The 20,719-nt window shown below is 33.8% G+C and overlaps 1 protein-coding gene across 1 annotated transcript in view; it reads left to right on the top strand.

Annotated features, from left to right (window-relative positions):
* The window catches only part of LOC127853211 (E3 ubiquitin-protein ligase RNF213-like), a 49,186-nt gene that overhangs the window by 3,010 nt on the left and 25,457 nt on the right, over positions 1–20,719 (top strand). The window contains exons 8-46 of the mRNA XM_052387495.1: positions 18–264; positions 736–984; positions 1,208–1,379; positions 1,772–1,902; positions 2,024–2,104; positions 4,284–4,390; positions 4,739–4,883; positions 5,666–5,855; positions 6,340–6,583; positions 6,732–6,884; positions 7,591–7,690; positions 8,085–8,250; positions 8,509–8,677; positions 9,449–9,579; positions 9,709–9,906; positions 10,437–10,559; positions 10,678–10,798; positions 10,936–11,186; positions 11,296–11,401; positions 11,507–11,617; positions 11,805–11,897; positions 11,998–12,174; positions 12,264–12,430; positions 12,511–12,733; positions 12,846–13,016; positions 13,852–13,914; positions 14,037–14,146; positions 14,264–14,401; positions 15,409–15,571; positions 16,557–16,633; positions 16,917–17,058; positions 17,172–17,365; positions 17,495–17,677; positions 18,084–18,198; positions 18,323–18,514; positions 18,635–18,768; positions 19,111–19,318; positions 19,598–19,728; positions 19,882–20,219. Of these exons, the coding sequence (XP_052243455.1) occupies positions 18–264; positions 736–984; positions 1,208–1,379; positions 1,772–1,902; positions 2,024–2,104; positions 4,284–4,390; positions 4,739–4,883; positions 5,666–5,855; positions 6,340–6,583; positions 6,732–6,884; positions 7,591–7,690; positions 8,085–8,250; positions 8,509–8,677; positions 9,449–9,579; positions 9,709–9,906; positions 10,437–10,559; positions 10,678–10,798; positions 10,936–11,186; positions 11,296–11,401; positions 11,507–11,617; positions 11,805–11,897; positions 11,998–12,174; positions 12,264–12,430; positions 12,511–12,733; positions 12,846–13,016; positions 13,852–13,914; positions 14,037–14,146; positions 14,264–14,401; positions 15,409–15,571; positions 16,557–16,633; positions 16,917–17,058; positions 17,172–17,365; positions 17,495–17,677; positions 18,084–18,198; positions 18,323–18,514; positions 18,635–18,768; positions 19,111–19,318; positions 19,598–19,728; positions 19,882–20,219 (6,214 nt within the window). The remainder of the gene's footprint in view (positions 1–17; positions 265–735; positions 985–1,207; positions 1,380–1,771; positions 1,903–2,023; positions 2,105–4,283; positions 4,391–4,738; positions 4,884–5,665; positions 5,856–6,339; positions 6,584–6,731; positions 6,885–7,590; positions 7,691–8,084; positions 8,251–8,508; positions 8,678–9,448; positions 9,580–9,708; positions 9,907–10,436; positions 10,560–10,677; positions 10,799–10,935; positions 11,187–11,295; positions 11,402–11,506; positions 11,618–11,804; positions 11,898–11,997; positions 12,175–12,263; positions 12,431–12,510; positions 12,734–12,845; positions 13,017–13,851; positions 13,915–14,036; positions 14,147–14,263; positions 14,402–15,408; positions 15,572–16,556; positions 16,634–16,916; positions 17,059–17,171; positions 17,366–17,494; positions 17,678–18,083; positions 18,199–18,322; positions 18,515–18,634; positions 18,769–19,110; positions 19,319–19,597; positions 19,729–19,881; positions 20,220–20,719) is intronic.

Raw genomic sequence — 20,719 nt, forward strand, 5'->3', positions numbered from 1 at the left:
TTTTATTGTTTGTATAGGGAAGGACTAACCAGTCAGAAAAAGTGCACCACCATATTCATGCAATTGCGAAGTTCTTGGAAAAATGTCTGGATGAATGGTTGGCGCACATAAAACAGAATCGAAGCGAATTTTACTTTTTAAACTTTTTTACCACGGATCAACTTGTAATTCTTCAACAAGAGCTCGCAAAAATGGGGTCTGAACGAATGCTTTCGCCACACGTTTTCTCACTCCTATCGGCTGTGAAGAATGATTGTAAATTAGGTACGGATGTATGACTGATACGTCATTGCGGTACAACTATTGAATCTTCATTTGAAGTTCAGTTGAATCAAAACTAATATTTTGAACATGTTCAGAATATTTGATGAACATGCTATAGCAGTTGCAAACACCGAGATACGTGCTGGTGTATATCGGTTGTTTTCAATGGAATTACTCTGTGTAAAAACAGTGCGCTAAAAAATTATAGGCTATATCCTTAACAAACCGTGTGTACGTGTTTGCCTTTTAGTCTTAATATAATCGTTCAACGTTTTTAAAATAAGAAAACGACAGAAACACGCAAAATCATTTAATCGTTTTGCGCTTGTAATTTTATCAATTTAAAATTGTGATAACTTAATTCAAAATTTCATCTGAATGCTTCATAAGATGTATTTTAAAAATACCTACACATAGTAGCAAAATGATTAAATTAAAATAATAATATCCAGAAATATCACTTTTCTTTAGCGGATTTAGAAACAGCACTTAGAGCTGCCCAATTGGAAGTACATACCAAGTTATCAAAGCAGCGGCCTGCATTGGACACACTTGATAACGCAGAGCAAACCGAAGACAGCGATAAAAAGATTGAATCTTACAATCAAAGATCAACGTTTGTTAAAGAACTTGTTAATATTGGTTATGATCAAACTTTAGCTGAAATGGCACTGGATCATGTCCATGAGGAAGATATTTCTTCCTGTGACGTTTCAGAAGGTATTTCCCGATAATATATCCACATCGTTGGCTAATGAAGTATTTTCACAAAAATACATTTTCTGTAAATCTGGTTGTAGTGTTTATTTCCTAAAATCATTTTGGTTGAGTATATGATTGTAGAAATATAGCAGGTAGTGTGTTGCATGCTTAGGTGGGACTAAAACAACAATCCTAAACAACACCTGACCAATGAATAAATTAATGTGTATATGCATTGCAGCCATATTGTGGTGTATGCAACAAAGCTGCGACAAAAAGGAGGAGAACATGAAAACGAAAAACAATGGTCAGCAACCCAATGAACAGTTTGAACTTACAGCCTGGAATGCACCATCATCGTCAACACTAGTTTCGATCATTGAAACATCACTAAGGCAAACGTGTCAAAAAAGGTAAATACTTTTTTATGTGTCATGAAAAGTATCAATGCACTTTAACATTCAAATGCTGTTTTTCATGTTCAACGAAGCACAACAGAACAGGTCACTACTTTACATCACACATTTGAGTGAACACATGATCCATAACGCCAAATAATTGTTCATGCAACGCGTTGTTTCTTTGGAACATAACGTTGTGTGTATTTTATGTTTTTATGTTCGCAAGGAAAACATACAAATCACAATAGTTAAACATATACACTTAACCCTGCATTGCAAAACAATACACTTGAAAAAAAAATTCAGCTCGCAGGATTGCAATTTAAGATTAAAAATAATAAAATTGAAGTTTCTATGCATTCATTTCAATTACCACTGCGCATGTGTTTTTATATTAAAAATAGTGATGACGGAGTGAGGCCGTTGATTAGAGATCTTACAGATCTTTGGACACATTTTCTTGATTCTGTGTCATCCAGCATAAGCGACTTCATTGGACTAAAACATTTGGGAATTTTTCTGAAGCATCTGGCAGGTAAACATGTTTTAGGAATAATGATTATATATCTAACATACATAATGTGCATACTTGTAATCTCTTTTTGGCCACTACAAAATTTGTTTGAGTGTACGCCATTTCAAAAAAAAAATTTCAGTGGCGGAAAATGAAAGCGTGGACAGGACGTATGCTTCCAACTATAAAGTGGGAGAACCTAATCTCATCGTCTGCCCTGCAGGTTGGTAAAATATATGATTAACAATATTAATCCTATTCCAATAGGGTCCCATTATATAAAGACAAACATTCCAGGCTTTTTTCTTTGAATTATTGTATTACACATGGCATAAGCCTGATAACAATTCAAAAATTAACATGCCGGTTTTTAAGTGCAATAAAACTTGAATGAATAAAGAAATTCAATGACACTCAGAATACACCGTTTTGGATTTGACATTTCGACAAAATTCTTCTATTTCAATAAACGCATCCAGAAGTTTATCTTCCAATGCTATATCCCATGTAATGTACCAACATGTTTTAAACACATAGTTCAAGGAAACAAACACAAAAATAATGTGTGCAGTTGCTAGATGATTGAAAGCGCATTCAAAATGATTAACATTTATTTTGTGTGAGGTTTACATTTCTATATTATTATTCTTTATTATTACGTGATAAACATAACATTGTGTTAATTAGATTTGGGAAGTGACCAATTGATCATACAATTCCGGGCAACACATACAATATAAACAAACTGAATCTCGAGTTTAATCAGCTTTTTGATAGTGAACAAATGAACCTTTGGATATGAAACGAAAGTCGTCATGTAGAAATACATCGAATGTCAATGGAAATTAAAGATTTGGAATCAATACAAAGGTTACATGCAATGAAACAGGAACAAGGTTCAACTAAGTTTATAGATTGCAATGACACTTTATGTATATGTGCCTTAAATTGCATATGGAACATGGATATACATGCTGGCGAATTCGACTGTACAGACATTTTCGATTTCAGAATTAACTATCTGGCTTATTTCTTATTTTTTCGACACATGCTCTTCTTAACTTTTATTTTAATTTATATTGAAATATATGTATACTAAGATTTTTACACATTTTATATAAATTTATAAATATTTGAGAAAATCGTGCATACACACTTTAATAAATAAATACGTCTGATCATATGAATCTTGTCATTAAATGCGGTGTCTCTAAGGTCAATGTTGGTGTAACGTAATATAGAAAAATCTAATGTGTTTTATTGTTTATATTAATTTTAAAGAATATATTGTATACATACATACATGTATTTAATTTTGTAAATAACTGTATTTACAAAGTATACAAAAGTTTTAATTGCGATGCTTTAAGGACCTTAAGAATATTCATATCAGTGACAACAGTGCGTGTTCTGGTATAAAGAGCAACGAGGTTATAAGATAACAAATTAATGACATGCAAAACGTACATGATGTGAATAATATATGGACTTGCATCAGGATGATTTAAATCGATTCCTTTTTTTAAATATGAAAATAAAATAAAATCATGTTTTAGAGCTTGTTTTCTCAATCTGAAATTTTAGCTTTAGCCGATTTTTAACACAATTAGGCATGTGTTTCCAGAATTTCATGTTAAATGAAAATATTTCATTGATATAATAATATAATTCACAACATAATTACCGTCTGTTGATTTAAATGAGTTAATTCCAAACCTAACGTTAAAGAAGGATAATTTAACGTGTTGTTTTCAAGAAATGATGTCAACTGATTCCACATGGGTTGTATTTGTTTGCACTCCCAAAAATATGTTCGATAGTATCTATAGATTCGCCGCTGGTGTCGCAAAAGTTAGAGTTGGATATTTTACATTTAATAAGATATATATTGGTCGCGATAATACGATGTATGTATTTGTACTGTTCCTATGCATGGTGTCGATTGTTATTTTGTGATACATAATAAGAATATAAATCACGTTCTTTCTTTTCACCTTATATATCGAATTGAACTATTGTATTAAATATGTCAGTTATTTTTTCTACAATAAGCAAAAGATAGAACACCTATCATCCGCTCGACATTTAGTTTTGTCATGTTTTTAAGGACATCAACGAACTTCTGTTCAGAGTGGAATCTCTCACGACCTAAAATGTGTCATACTTCATATTAAACTAAAGTTACAATGTCTCTTTCTTACAGTCCTCTGAGTTGCAGTTGATCTTATGTTTTTTTTAATATTATATGTTTCTATTTTTAACAAAACATGTCTTTCCAAGTGATGAGTGTGTGTGTGTTTTTTAATTATTGGCCATAACGGTGGTTATTATTATCATTTACTTACATATGCTAATTATGACATTGGAGTTGGTTTTAAGTCAAAGTCATTACATTTGACCAGGCGAAATCCTCAAGGTGACGTTATCCATTTACATGCACGACAAGAAACAGGCTCTTCCGTTGTCAGACGAAGTCCTCGTGTGCCACACAGACACGACAATTGATGAGGTAATCATTGATACTCTAAGCATTTGCTATTGCTCATTTAAGCGCATTCATTTAGAGCTCTATTTTCTAAGTTCACATACATTTAAAGCTGCATACAGTGCATGACATCATTCCTTAAATAACCCGTGTATGTTATTCTGTGATCTGTGTTTATTTTATGTGATTGTTTCAAAATAGTTACGAGCACATACTAGTTTTTTTGCAAACCGTTATATATTCACATGAATGATACTATATTATGTTTCAAATGTAGTTTCGTTATTGCGAAATTGTAGGGTGCGTGAAATTGTAGAATATATCAAATATTAACAAACGTGTGAAAGGCTACCAAAATTATTTTTTCTCTAGATTGAAATATTCTGGCGTCGGGCAGTTTTTGCTGATGGAAGAAAGATTCATTGTCTCGTAAATGCCGATATTCTAAATTACGACGTTGGCGAGGCCGCGGAAAGGAGTTTGCACGACTTAATTTTGGAAACATATCATAAAACCGGTACGGGCTAATAAAATTCATCTTGACCAAAATGTTTTTCAATGTGTATGTGATTCTTCGCTTGTATTATGTTTTAAACCTGTATAGGATTATGTAATTGATTTGACCAAATTGTTTTAAATGTGTATGTGTATGTGATTTGTATGCCCCCGAAGGAGGGCATATAGTGATCGGGCCGTCTGTCCGTCCGTCTGTCTGTCTGTCTTTCCGTCACACTTTGCATTTAGGTTTCGCATTTAGGTTTCGAAAAATGCTCATAACTTCTATTTCCCTTCACATAGCAACTTGATATTTGGCATGCATGTGTATCTCATGGAGCTGCACATTTTGAGTGGTGAAAGGTCAAGGTCATCCTTCAAGTTCAAAGGTAAAACAACATGTATCAAAGCGGCGCAGTAGGGGGCATTGTGTTTCAGACAAACACATCTCTTGTTTTCTCATATTATGTTTAAGACTATTTGTGTTCTCTCTGATTTGAACGCTGATTCATATAAGATCAATATTTTGAATGTGTTTTAATTAAGAACATATACTCGCAATTTGAACATTTCAAATTGGATTTCATGTTCAAGTGTTAATTGGTTGTTATATCTCTTAACACACTACGAACATAGTAACACAAAGCTATTAATGCCACAGTGTTTGTATCCATTTGTTTCAAACTGTAACTTCCTTCCGTATAAGCAAATACATAACACAGGTTTTTGAATGATACATATGTTTATCATGTGTGCACGATTTGGCCGCGGTCCATTTAACACGGTTTAATTGTTTGAAACCAGATCTGAAATATCGTCTGTTCATCATCTGCGGATCGGACAATGAATATCGGTGTCCGTTGGTGCCCTTATTTGGCAAGTTTATTCGACAAGTTCAGACAGTCCACCAAGATGCGGTGAAGAAATATGTGGAAGATAAATTAGTGGTGCCAGTGAACAGAATTCACTCTGTATCGTGTGTCGACTTCAAACGGTACACATTTTGCATTATCCCTTTTCAACAGTGTATGTCAATGTAAATAAAAGAGAGAAAGTTGCTGTGCAATTTCTCCATCAAACGTTTTTTAATTGACGGGAGTTTGTCCATTCTATCACATGTGTAAATGTGTATTTGGCCATAAAACATCTAGGAAAAACTATAACTTTGTCATTCATCTTCCATTTAAAAAAAATATTCACCACAAATGACCACCAAGTAGAAACTAAGTATCGCGTGTATCACCCGTCTAATAACCACAAAGGTCAAGGTAACACTGAGAGGGTCAAAATTAAAATGTGCCATAAACAGCTTGTTTGTTTCATAAGCGGAGTTTAAGGAAAAGCGTGGAATTTCAGACATCCATGGCGTAAGAAAACAGGTCTTGTTACTAGCAGAATTGCTTTTTCCAAACATAAGCGTTCATTCTAGTAGGTGTATCTGTGTTGTGTTATTGGATTTGCAAATTAACTTTTATCAGATGTTCTGCACGCCTTGTCTTGTCAACACGAGCCGGTGTTGGAAAAACCTTATATGTACAGCGGCAGACTCAAGCCATGAAACAAAAATTTGCCCGATCGAACAAAGTTGAATCAAAAGTTGTAAAAATACCGTTACAAGAGAAGCACATCAATATGCATGAAGTAATACAAGAATTTCTTAAACACACGCCGACATCAGGGAAGCAGAGTGTACGCCTGTTTCATATAGACATTTCTCATGAGGTTTGTGAATTTTTCAATATGTATTTCAATAAGAATGGAGTAAAATCTTGTCTTTTTTTCTAAAATATAGTTACAATTTTAAATTCATTATTTAATGAATACTTTAGCTCACTATAAACGATTTCTGTGTAGAATGAACTTATTGTAGGTTCAAGAGGGCATTGACTTGCTACTGTTCAATCTTCTTATCCTCAATTGTTTGATGGACAAAAGCGGATATGTGTGGCGAAGAAGTTTGGACGACTTCTATCTGATTGAAACTTTACCTATTATGATCCACGACACTTCAAGCAAAAACGATGTTTGTAAAAACTACTTCAATTCTTTTATATTCAGTTGAACTTTTAAATAATACTCATTTCCATATTATTTACATATTAAATTTAATTTGAAGGTGTAGTCACATTAAATTGGCTTATGACTGTGCTTTTTTTGGTATAGCTTATTAAGATAACTGTTGACCTATTGAGCTTATAATGCAGCGCAAGAATCAATGACCAATAATTTTGCGCAAACGTACACAATTTAGGGAATGTAAACTTACTACCATGCTTATTGGCCACCAATAATAGTTGCATTTATTGTGTGGGAGAAAATGTCAAGAGTAAAAAAACATAAGTTATTTAAGCTGTGAAAACATTCAGTTTCAACTGCGTAGAAAGAATACACGTTTTTATTAATATACGTATATTATATATATAGTTTATTATATAAAATTAATATTTTTGTCATTTTTTTGCTAATTTCCTGAAAAAAATGTTTACACATTTATGTCTGTAAATTACTTATTCATGGATTTTGGTGGTTAGCAAAGTGTGCAGTATACGGTCGTTTATTCTTGGTAGAGAAATGAATGGCCAAAAAATTTTGATTCCGAGAGACACGTACCATTTGGCAATCATGTATTTGTTGAAGGCAAAACAGCTGAAATGTCATTAATTATGTTAAAGCCGTATGTCCGTTGTAAAGTGTTTTAAAGGTATTGTTGTTTCTTATTATTTGGACAGTACGCTCACCAAATATTTAGCATTCTGCCCGAAGTAACGTGTAGATCACCGACAGAGAGCTTTAACATCTACAACGGTATTCCTCAAGTGGCAAATATAGGTAATGCATTTACAATGATATATCGGCGCTTTTTGTCTAACATTACGTTCATAATGTGGAATGCATTCACAAATAAATATTTGTTAACCGGATCACACCAACTCAAGAAAAATACTATAATCCGAACATTCAAATAAAGCTGACACATTATATGTACCAATGACAATTTTGTTTTAATAATTCAAATGTAGATGGTATTTGATGTGGATAAACGTTAAAATGGGTCAACTAGTATCCCCAGATTAATGCCTCTTTCCAACATATACCATATACTGTTCATCCAATAATGCAAATACTTGTTTAAACAGACTTATTATTGAATATTTAATCATCGCTTTTGCGTAAATTTCATGTGCGAGTAGTCATAGAAAATATATTTGTATTTAAAATAAAGGGTTTAGACAAACGGATCAGCTTTTTGACGAACAGAAGTTTCGTAGTCCGGTATTTCAGCGTACTTATCAATACTTGCGAAGGTTGGATTTAGGAAAAAAATTGACCGATGTTGATGCCCAAAACCCTGAAGGAGATCCAAATACGTGCCTCGGTGTTCTTTTACGGTATAAAATCTTTGGGTTAAAAGTCATATATCTGTTGTATTATTCCAATCAAAATGATTAACTATACTAAGCACAATCAGTTCCACGCCGAGACATTTGCATTATTACTTTGATAAAAAGCTAGTAACAGGTTTCTAGCGCCGCAGTTGTACCTGATAGGATCCTTAACAAACAGTGTTGTTCATTTCTATCATATAGTATGGTTGTGGAGTCCACATGTCTTTCAGTAAATGCATATATTCACGTCTCGTGTTTTAGTCGGTGTGGCGTTATCAACCCGTCGTGGTCAGAACTGCAAAACTTTGCTTGGTTTCTTAACACCCAACTTGTTGATTACGAGAATAATCAGTTTGTAAGCAATGCAGCCAGTGAAGACCTCCCAGGATATGCAACGTTTGTTCTTCGATTTCTCATGCAAATGTCAAAGGTGTGTATTATAATATTATTGTTATTGTGATTTACGTAAGTCGATGATTCTATTTCTATGTATTTTGTATGATTATAACATGGCCATAGTGTGTCATGAGTTCTTATTGGCACAGCTTCGGAAGTATTGCATCCGAATGTGTGACAATAGAGGCATATGACAAACCTAGGCTGAGTTGTACATATTTATAACACACATTTAACGGGTTACCGCTGCATAATTAAACACAACTTATTGATTTCCAAGCAAAGAATGTTATCTTTTATAGAAAACAAAATGACGTTACCTAATGTGACGTCGTCTGTTCTTGTGTTTATTTACCTTCATATCGGATAATGAGTATTAAAGTTTACACGCGTTGTTTACTTAGGTTTGGTCGTTCTTTCCTTTTATCATAATGAATTTATACATTATCTTTAAAATATGCGTGTATGAATATTGCCAACAATATTATATGCGAATGTTGATACGGACCAAACGCGCAGACTATCCAGATTTTTAAAATGTTTATTGCCAAAAACATTAAGTGTACACTAAGTGCCAGCTATATCGATTTTACTAATAACGTAATCCTCTCTTAACTACGGCACGCGAAAAAAATCTTCCGCCATAAACAAACAGTATTTTGCGCAATATGAAGTTGAACATCTACATGATCTATATCGGCAATCCGCGCATGCCTTTACAAATACATATCAGAAAGATATATACGTAATATTGTTTCTTTTTACAGTAAAATATCTATTAATCTGTTTTAACATGCCTTTTTAGGATTTTGCAACCCGTTCAATTCATATAAGTGAGGAAAGTCCGTCTACATCTTTCTCGAATGACGAAGATGAAACGATGGTAGACGAAGACATTCTAAATAGACTTGCACTTCGGAGAACTTGGGAAAGCAGGTTTTAACATATATAACATATAAACAAATGACGTTTTATAAGTTTCGTTCATTTTCCATGACATTCCTAATTGCATATTGCAAACCTGCTGTTTATATTTTGCTAATATATGTCAGTTGGCAATTTCAGCCCGCACCCGTACCTGTTTTTCAACTCAGATCACTTCACATTCACGTTTTTGGGCTTTTTCATTGATAAAACGACGGGTAATTTGATTGACCTACAGACTTCACATGTACTTGAACAAGCAATAATGGCGCCTAATTTGTACGACGCCCTTGTTAGAAACAGAGTTCCACTCCAAGAAAACTTCGATAATCTGCAGCGGTTAGTATAGTTATTGATGTAAGAAGATTTGTTGTATTTCGTGTTTTGTTATCCCAAACTTTCATCCTGGTGGGCATGTATGATCAGCCGTCAGTCCGTCGGATTTTGTGTCGGGTAAAACTTACCTTACACGGTGATCAAAATTATAATATATATGTTTATCAGTATGTGATCTTGTGTTTCTGACTAGTTTTCGATGTAATGTATTTCGATTTCGAGGAATGTATATGGTCATTAGTAGCGCGAACATTACAATTTAGAATGGACTCATTTGAAATATATCAACTCACGTGAATGACTATGTTCGTGCCATCTTTCTGTTATGTATTTCTTTCGAAGCAGATTTAATTCAACACCAATGCTTTTGAATTATGAATAAACGTATGATTAACGATAAACATTAGTAAAAGGCGTTTCATTTGTTGTCCAATGTAACGGTATCTGTAACCTCTTGACACTTGTCAAATGTTTGTTTATATTTAAGAATATATTTTAATCTACACATCTTTGTCTTTATTCATATGATTCAGAGACCAGAAGATATTGAAATTGTGCAATGTTATGGGCATCGACGTACCACATGATCCAGACAGTACCTATGAGCTAACAACAGACAATGTCAAGAAAATATTGGCGATCTATATGAGATTTAGGTAAACTCAAATATTCAAATGTATGATAACCTCATTTTGACCTATATTTTATCAAACTGAAAATTTAAATGCATGCATTTTTCCGAAGGATTATGACGAAATGAATCTTTATTTTCAGAAGTGACATTCCTGTTGTCATAATGGGTGAGACCGGATGTGGTAAAACACGACTGGTCAAGTTCATGTGTGCCCTGCAGTGTCCACCAGGAGTAAACGTCAACAATATGATTCTGATGAAGGTAGAAAGAAACATTACATAAGAAAAATTGATTTGCATGAAAGGTTTTAAAATACATATTGGATATTTAAATAATTCATTGAGTTTATATATTCAAACATGATCTGTTTTGATTTATTTCTTTGTTAATTGGTATAGGTGCATGGTGGAACAATTAAAGACGATATTAAACGAAGTATCAAGAAAGCGGAAGAACAAGCCAGACAAAACGTTCGCATGATGGCTAAATACAAAACGAACATATACACTGTATTGTTTTTTGATGAAGCGAATACCACTGAGGCTATTGGACTCATTAAAGAGGTCATGTGTGATAAATCTATGTGTGGTGAACCACTGAAGTTCTACGAGAACCTAAAAATTGTAGCTGCCTGTAACCCATACAGGAAGTATGTTGAAAAAGTATTGACCTTAGAAAATTCTGGCTTTGTGGTGTTTTTTTTTTTCATTTAACTATATTTAGTGCACTTTTTATTCCATATTATTTTAATTTGTAAGGCATCCTGATGAGCTAATCCACAAACTGGAACAAGCTGGTCTTGGTTATCATGTTGACGCTGACGAAACAACCGACAAGCTGGGTCGAGTTCCGATGAGGCGACTGGTAAGACAAATCATAATTGAATGTGTGCATCTGTTGATATATAACAAAGATTTTAAGGTTAATCATACATAATTTCGGAAATTTAGTTGTTTGCTATTCTTAAAGGTGTATAGAGTTCAACCGCTACCGCAGAGTTTGCTGCCTTTGGTTTGGGATTTTGGACAATTAAACACGGACGTGGAAATTTTATACGTCCGACAAATGGTGAAAAGATATGTACGTCTTAACTTTTTACTTTCGATTGCTTGCTTCTTAAATGTGTTTCTTTATTGACCATTTATATGTGTATGTGTTTCAAATTTAAATGGGGTATGTGTGATGTAAAATCTTACTGGGTGGGTAATTTGTTTCGGTATTTTATCTGACAATGCAATACATTTTACTAAACGTTCTCTGTTCAAAGATCGATGAAGACATTCTTCCCGATTCAAGATCTTTAGTTGACGTTATGAGCAGGATTCTAATAGAATCACAACAGTTTATGAGAGAACAAAAGGTGCAGTAACCACAAATTTGACATCTAATTTTGAATTAACGTTAAAGTATATTGATAAATATAAAACGATAAAGAAAATAATGAGAATAAGCGATTTCAGGATGAATGCAGTTTTGTGTCACTGAGGGATGTACAAAGAGCGCTGATGGTCATGGCATGGTTTTACGAGCAAGCGGAAAACAACGGGGTTCTTTTTGAGATGATGAACACAAGGCTGTCCAACAAATATACATTTGAAGCTCAAAATAGCGAAGATGAAGACAACCATGCAAATGTGGTGTGTACCAATTACTTCATGTTCGTGCACTTCTTTAGCAACCGTATTTATGTTGTTGTTTCATTTTGAAAAAAACATTTACATTACAGGGTTTAGATAAGTTAACAAGAAGTCTAGTGCTCGCTCTTGGAGTGTGCTACCACGCTTGTTTAGGCACAGAGAAGCGCCAAAGATACAGAAAAAGGGTCTTCAAATGCTTTAGAGATCCATGTGTATTAACAAGAGGGGCGAACCAAATAGCAGAAGAAATCGAATGGTAATATTATATATTATTTGTATTACATATCCACGTGTCAGTCATGTTTGGTTATTAACGTAGCAAATCATTTATTGCAGTTGCCAAGATGTATTCCTTGACAATGTTTCACTTGACAACAATATTGCAAGAAACACGGCGTTGAAAGAAAACGTCTTCATGATGGTTGTTTGCATCGAGTTGCGAATACCACTGTTTCTTGTTGGCAAGCCCGGAAGTTCGAAATCGCTCGCGAAAACAATTGTGGCTGATGCAATGCAAGGAAATTGTTCTAAGTTTAAGCTGTTCAAACATTTCAAACAGGTACATACAAAGTTTCATGTTGTTTTTCATATGACGTTGTTGTTTTTGTGTTATTGAATGCAGAATTACACACGTGTAAAATTCTATTCGTTATGTGCTCTTTATGCAACAGGTACAGATGGTTTCATTCCAATGCAGTCCGTTGGCCACTCCGGACGGTATTGTAGGTACTTTCAGACAGTGTGCTCAGTTTCAAGAGGATAAGGACTTGAATACTTTTGTTTCCGTCGTTGTTTTGGACGAGGTCGGATTGGCAGAGGACAGCCCTCGAATGCCATTGAAAGTGCGTTGATACTTTTTAGATACCAATTTACTAAAGAGTAAAACAATATATGCGTTTTTAAACTTGAGATTTTGTTTTGGTATATTTAACCAGGTTTTCCGAAGGAAAAAACTGGTTATTAGATTGGCGAATGCGGGCGGGCTGACGGGCTGGCGGGCTGGCTGGCTGGCGGGCTGGCGGGCTGGCGGAATAAGCTTGTCCGGGCCATAACTATGTCGTTCATTGTCAGATTTTAAAATCATTTGGCACATTTGTTCACCATCATTGGACGGTGTGTCGCGCGAAATAATTACGTCGATATCTCCAAGGTCAAGGTCACACTTTGAGTTCAAAGGTCAAAAATGGCCATAAATGAGCTTGTCCGAGCCATAACTATGTCGTTCATCGTCAGATTTTAAAATCATTTGGCACATTTGTTCACCATCATTGGACGGTGTGTCGCGCGAAATAATTACGTCGATATCTCCAAGGTCAAGGTCACACTTTGAGTTCAAAGGTCAAAAATGGCCATAAATGAGCTTGTCCTGGCCATAACTATGTCATTCATTGTGAGATTTTAAAATCATTTGGCACATTTGTTCACCATCATGGGACGGTGTGTCCCACGAAAGAATCACGTCAATATCTCCAATGTCAAGGTCGCCACGACTAAAAATAGATTTAAAAAAAAAAAAAACTTACAAAGGGGGTTAATTTTTTTTGGTCATTTCAAAAGTTCAGTTTGAGTTTTCTCCCATTATCAGATTTTTTTTTTCACAATGAAAACCTGGTTTTGTGACAATTTTGTCCCTTGTTTATTTTGATAATTTAAGGTAGATTGTTTATGTATCTACAGACATTGCACCCACTGTTGGAAGATGGCTGCCAAGGGGAGGAAGAACCAAAACCATTTAAAAAGGTAGTAATTGAAATAAGAAATAGACTTGTATCAATATGTTGTGTATCGTATTTAATTTTTGCTCAAACGAGAAATACATTGGAATAGTCATGTACGGATATCCTATACATCCCTTTCTGCAGGTGGCATTCATTGGCATATCCAATTGGGCGCTCGATCCAGCGAAAATGAACAGAGGTATATTTGTCCAAAGGGAAGTGCCTGAAATAGACGAACTGACGAATAGCGCACAGTAAGTCGCGATTTAGATAAATATGTGTGTTTGTTAATAATTTAATTATATTATTTACAAAAACGTCTTCACAAATTGGTTCGCTGAAACACTTGAATTTAATTTACTCCATTTCAGAGGCATATGCCATCGTAACAAAGTTATTCAGGCGTTAATAAAGCCATTTATTGGGCCACTATCAAAAGCTTATCTGGACGTGTTCAATGACGCTTCCAAACAGATGCGCGAATTTTATGGGCTTCGCGACTTTTACAGGTAAGTCATGTGCTTTAAAAGTAATAGTATTCTATAATTGACTATACGTCCATGTCATTTGAATAAAAGCGTATAATTTCCTTTGTACAAGGTATATCGATAGACAAATCGCTCTATCTATTAGAACATATTCCTTAGGTTTTGCCTTTTAAAACGTTTTATGTATGATTACTGTACATTATTATACCGTAATTTTTGGATCAAAAGAAAAGTATCATAACTATGGACAAGTCATGTTTGAGTAATTACTTTGCAATTGTGGGCCTATTTGTTTGCTGTTGTGAAGTTAATTTTTTCTTTGGATCTGGTAGTCTCTATAAATTTTAGGGGCATTAAAGCCTAAATATATCACAGAAGAAAGATAATTAAACCTCAAAAATATACCAGTTTAAGTCATTTAGTATATTGATTATTATTTTAATACTAAGTTATGTCATATTAAAATTACATGATGACACTCATAGGTATATGTATTAAAGCTTGGTAGGTGTCAATGTTGCGTTCACTCTGTTTGTCGTTTTAAGCACTTACAGCATAATATTGCTGGCTATACATGTGTTGTTTGTGCATTTTTCAAGAGATTGATTATTAGGTAAAACAATTTCACGATGAAATGTTTTCACTGCCTTTTCAAACTTCCTATTGAAACCAATAGCGTTTCTACCTGACGGGATATATTCCGGTTTTAAAGACAGAACTAACTCAAACTCAAATGCTTGTTGACAGAATTGTATTCGTACACTTGATGTACCAGCTTATAAGAAAGTATATTCATATTGGAATCAGTATACTTAAACATGAATGTTAATGTAAGGAGAATAAACGTGAGTGTGATCCAAACACTCTTGTCATTAAACTATTAATAAGCCAAGGTTTAGTGTCTTGTTTATAATGTGTATCGTTTGGAACATCATGATCATGTGTATGTCAAATCTGTATTTCACATCTATCAAACGATTATAAGGTGTTACAAGACGTATGTCAAATGTTTGTGTGTTCTGTTTAAGTCTTGTGAAAATGGTTTGTGATTTCGTCGAAGAATCTAAACAACCACCAACATGGTTTGAAATGCTTCATGCAATCAAAAGAAACTTCGGCGGACTTGAAATGATTAATCCTGAGATACATTTTAAAAGGCATCTTCGTCATGTGATGACATGCAGTGGAGCTGTAAGTTTTTACCATTGTTAATTCAATTAATTATATTTAACGCGTCTTGCCAATGTATACTTTCCCTATATCTAGCATACGACAATATCCTATGTATTGTATTAATAAAATGGGGCATTATCTCCTGTCACTCCGCGTGGAGTTAATCATTGAACTATGGAACAAGAGAACTGAACGAATATGACACTTAAGTTTGACCTTATGCGTCCGAAGATGCTAACATCCATCCACATTTTGCAAAATTATTGCCAGCAAAAAACATTTGCAATTCCATTTGCCTTTATACTGAACAGTAAGTTTTCAATTCATTTGAGTCGTACTAACAAAGTATACCGTTTTTTTCGAAGTCGTCATGACTTGTTAGAACGTATTTTTAAATAAGTATTTGTTCTTCAAACACGAATCTGATAAATAGTTCTTTCCAAATCAACACACTGAAGTGGCACACTGTTACAATCAAACGACACAAATCCCCTGCAAATTTTTTTTTTTGGCGCAACTGCTTTTTTGACTAAGCGAAATATTTACCTCGTTATGTGTTATACTTTAAATATATAATACACACCTATCATCTGCACTATATGAATACAATCTGTTTCGCACAATACGCTTCGTTATTATTAGGCCTGGTTATTATTGAATTATACCAACGCGTTGTAGAACTGCACACACCATCTTATTAACATTGCAATGTGAAACGTATTATGCCTGTATACAAAAATCCGGAAGGCTCATTGTATCGTAATATTCTGATGGTAACATGAAGTTATGGTATGTTTGTGTATTAGGTATAATACAATAATACAAATTAGGTATAATAAAATAATAAATAAATATCACACGCCATACAGGGTTATACTACGTTTGTTAACGATGATGATGATGATGATGATGATGATGATGAAGAAGATGTTGATGATGATGATGTAATGAAAATGCATTTCAGGAATTGTTTTAACGAAATGCATTTTCTATTTATTGTCAGCACCGACTTTGTGACCCAGACTGTAGCCCAAAAGGATTGATTGAAGCATGCCTCTTCAATTCTGTTCAATTTAAAGGGTAAACATACTGTTGTACTAGACCGGAAGTGTTATGTCATTGTAATTTCAGTCTGAATGTTTTCAATTTCAAAGTATTTACATCAACTCACAATAAGTAAAACGCGTGAAAACGTACCAATATGAACCTTTCATAAAAATTAATGCTAAAATACTAAGTGTTCTAAATTTTAAATGTACCAGTTGTTGTTATAATATATTGCAATAACAACATGGCAATATAAAAATATTTCGTTTGAGTATCATGTACCAATCAAGTATGTGTTGCTGTTTTTTACCAACAGAGAAAGTCGTTACCTGTTGTTGCTCACCGAGAACTACGGGGCTTTGTCAATCATACAGCAACAAATATTTTCAAAACAAAGAGAAATCAGGCCAATTACGATTTTTGGAAGTAGTTTCCGAAGTGACCAAGAATACACCCAGGTAAACAAGAAAGGGTAAAATATTATGTGTTTAAATACTTACTTACTAATACATCGCTGTATTAGAAAAAACTAGTGCATACTTGATTGAGCTTTTATTTAAATATGCCTCAGGTCTGTCGAAACATCAACCAGATAAAAATCTGTATGGAGACGGGAAACACCGTTTTGTTACTGAACTTGGAAAATCTTTACGAAAGTCTGTACGACGCATTGAACCAGTACTATGTGTACTTCGGAGGTGTGCGTTACGTGGACCTTGGCCTGGGGACACACAGAGTGAAATGTCCCGTTCACCAAGATTTCCGGTATTACTTCGCATCATTCTTGTTTACAAATCATTAAATAAAAACGTTTGAGAAATACTCGCAATGCAAATAAGCCTCGAAATATTTCACTGAAAACTTGTTGCAATTGTTTTTTCAATCTAACATCAGGCTAATCGTCGTTGCTGAGAAGCAGATAGTTTATAAGAAGTTCCCGATTCCACTGATCAATAGGCTCGAGAAGCACTTCTTGACAATCAATTCAATTCTGGATGAGAGACAGATACAGCTTGCAAAGAAATTGCAGGAATGGGCTCATATGTTTGCCACAGAAACTAATGATTCCATACGAGGGTATATAATTCTGGCTTATTTTAACGACTATTGTAACATAACAAGACCACAACAATTGTACAGGATATATCATACTCAATTTATCGGCAATGTCCAGCTTTTGAACATTCTATATACAGTTACAGCTGTTTACCTGATTTGAACACAAAATGTTATGTGTCAGATAAACGTTAAAAAAACAAATATCAAATTCATTAAATATGCCGCAGTGCAGAAAACAGTACTCGGAGTATAAGTTTTAAAAATAGTGTAACGTCTCTGAACGTTTATCTAAAGGAATTTTATTGCTTGAAATAAATATGTTTAAACTAAAGGAAATGTGCTATAACTATCATACAAGTTTACTCAAATTGTTATAAAACAGTGTGTAAATATCTCTGTTAAGACGTATTGATATGCATTGTAGACCAACATTGCGGCATGCAGGAGATGTATTCATTGGGTTTCACGAGGACACGTGCTCTGCAATTATATTGCACGTTTTTGAAAAAAACGAACATAACAAAATTAATGATCAGGATGTAAGTACACGCTTTTAAAAATGCAAACTTCACAAACTTTATATTTATTTTTCATGTTTTGCTTGCCTTGAGTTGAATAATGTCGTGATATTTCTAAAAGTATATTCATTTAACTACAATTTAGGTTATAGAAAAAGGAAAGCAACTTTTGCTTTGGTGTGCTACGCCAGAATCTTTGGTCTGTAACAGTCAACTTGACCAGGCTGAAAAAGACAGAATGACCAAGTACTATTACGAAAGACAGGCACACGATAGCTTCATTCACTATCTGAAACATGTGCTTGAGAAAGAGAAGTGCAAGGAACTATTTGCTCAGGTAGTTTATTACATAGCAATTATGAATGTTTATAATAATGCTATTTTCTTTGTTTTATTATACAAAATATTAAAGTTTATTTATGTGTTGTTGGTGATATGTATGCTTATTTTATTAAAGCTGACATGCCATTCAAAACTTCTGGCTGGAAATCACGCGAAAGAGATATTGAAAGAAGTTACAATGTTTCGCAGAGTGGAAATACTATCTTTGTCGTTGTTTGACACTGAGCAACAGTTCAGTATTCGAGTACAGTAAGTAACTATTAAAACAAAAAAAATTGGGTATTTATTCTGTAAAATACATGTGTTTAAAACTAATCGAACTGATATTGATTGCAAACATTTACTTGATCTTTCTCTACACCAGATCATGACTAAAGAGCAAAAGTATATATAAAATGACAGATCCAAATATTGTACAAGAGTTCCCAACACATTTTAATACATAATACTTGTGCTCAAAGTAGGTTGTCATTTTTTTCTATTTTGTGTACAATGTATAAAACACTAAACTCTATGTCAAAAACGTTTTTTTACCTACGCCACCTGAATTAATTAAATTAATATAAACATACATGTTTGTATATTATGTAGACAAACCCTGACAACAGCAACAAAAGAGGCTACATTGCTGATTATTCAATGTGATTCCGGGGACGTTAATGCTAAACTGATTTCTTCCGCAAGATACTGTGTTATAAGTGAGGTTGTTAAAATACGAGACCACCATAATCCGTCGTTCTTTGTGGTGTTTATTGTGCAACTACCTAGAAAAGCTGGCGGATGTTTTAGTGATTTTCAGGTATGTACATCTGTATGCTGGAAAACGCACGTTACCCATAAAAACCGAAAAATGTAGTTTTATATATGTTTTTATAACCCCAATCAATCAGAATTTTGATTGTGGACTGTAATGTTGTATTAACGGTGTACATATTTACGTGTTTAGAATTTTCATTTTCGATGTAATCAATTGGTATTTAACTGGTATTGTCAAAGAATGTCAATATCCCTGGTATGTCGCTTGTTTGAATTTAAGCTCAAATGTAATTGTCCATGGATCTTTTTTTGGATTCTTCAGTGCGGAGTTTGGCATTCGGCACACATTGACGATTTGTTTGTTGAAGATGATAGCATGCCACCTATAAACTATCTGGTAAACAAGCGTATAAGTGATATATTTTCCGGTACTTTGACACATCAGCATCCAGGGTATGTTTTTATATTACACATTTTGTAAGTAATGTTAACAAATAATAAAATTTCAATAAATTAAGTAATTAATACACCTACTTAGTTTTTAAAAGGTGCAAATATTCCACTTATAATTTTGTATTTATTCTTGTATTGATGCTACTTTATTAGACCTGTGGACACCAAACATGTGATGGGTACATTTAAAACTCTTCAAGATGTTTCCGACGAGCATATTGATATACGAAACAAACCAGAAAACATGGAGATAGAAATTTACTCACGAGACAGGGATCGATCGATTGCAATTAATGACATTACGATTCCTAAAGCACCCAGTCTTTATTCAATGCAACATGCCACTTACATGTGGGGATTGGTTAGACATTGTGTTCAACCAGCCTTGTCAATGGTGAAAAATTTACAGAATACTGAACCAAGGGAAACCAAACGAGTTGATATTGTTCTCCGTGCATTGCCCGAATGCTCCAGTGATATGGAGATCACCCGTAAGAATATAGCACTTGTTTGAATTTATTATTTACCGTCTTGAAAAATAGTGTTCTAAATATAAAATAGTTTTAATTGTTATTTGTTGAAAATGACTTATTGCTTTAAATAACTGATGATTTGTTATTTTATAAAGCTTATATGCATATACACAGTTAATCGAAGTTTTACACACTATTATGTTTTCGTTTTGAAGTTACATTACGATTATCCAAATATTGGTTTACTGGTATATTTTCTATGCCTCTGCAGCTTTTTAATGAAAAACGAGATTTATTGTTTCATCGCGTCGTGCCTTAGAAAGTAACAATAATGCCTCTCTTGTTTGCATCAATCAATGGTAATATAAATGTTAATTTAATATTTCTATTATAGATTTGAGTTGTGTTAATATAAGTGCAATTTCATTTACAGTTAAATGTTGTGTTAATACATTTAGATCAGGTTTGTCGTTTCACTTTCATTTAACCGAGCTAAACCCAACATCTTGCATGTATCA

Source organism: Dreissena polymorpha, chromosome 12, assembly GCF_020536995.1.
Source record: "Dreissena polymorpha isolate Duluth1 chromosome 12, UMN_Dpol_1.0, whole genome shotgun sequence".
Lineage (NCBI taxonomy): Eukaryota > Metazoa > Mollusca > Bivalvia > Myida > Dreissenidae > Dreissena > Dreissena polymorpha.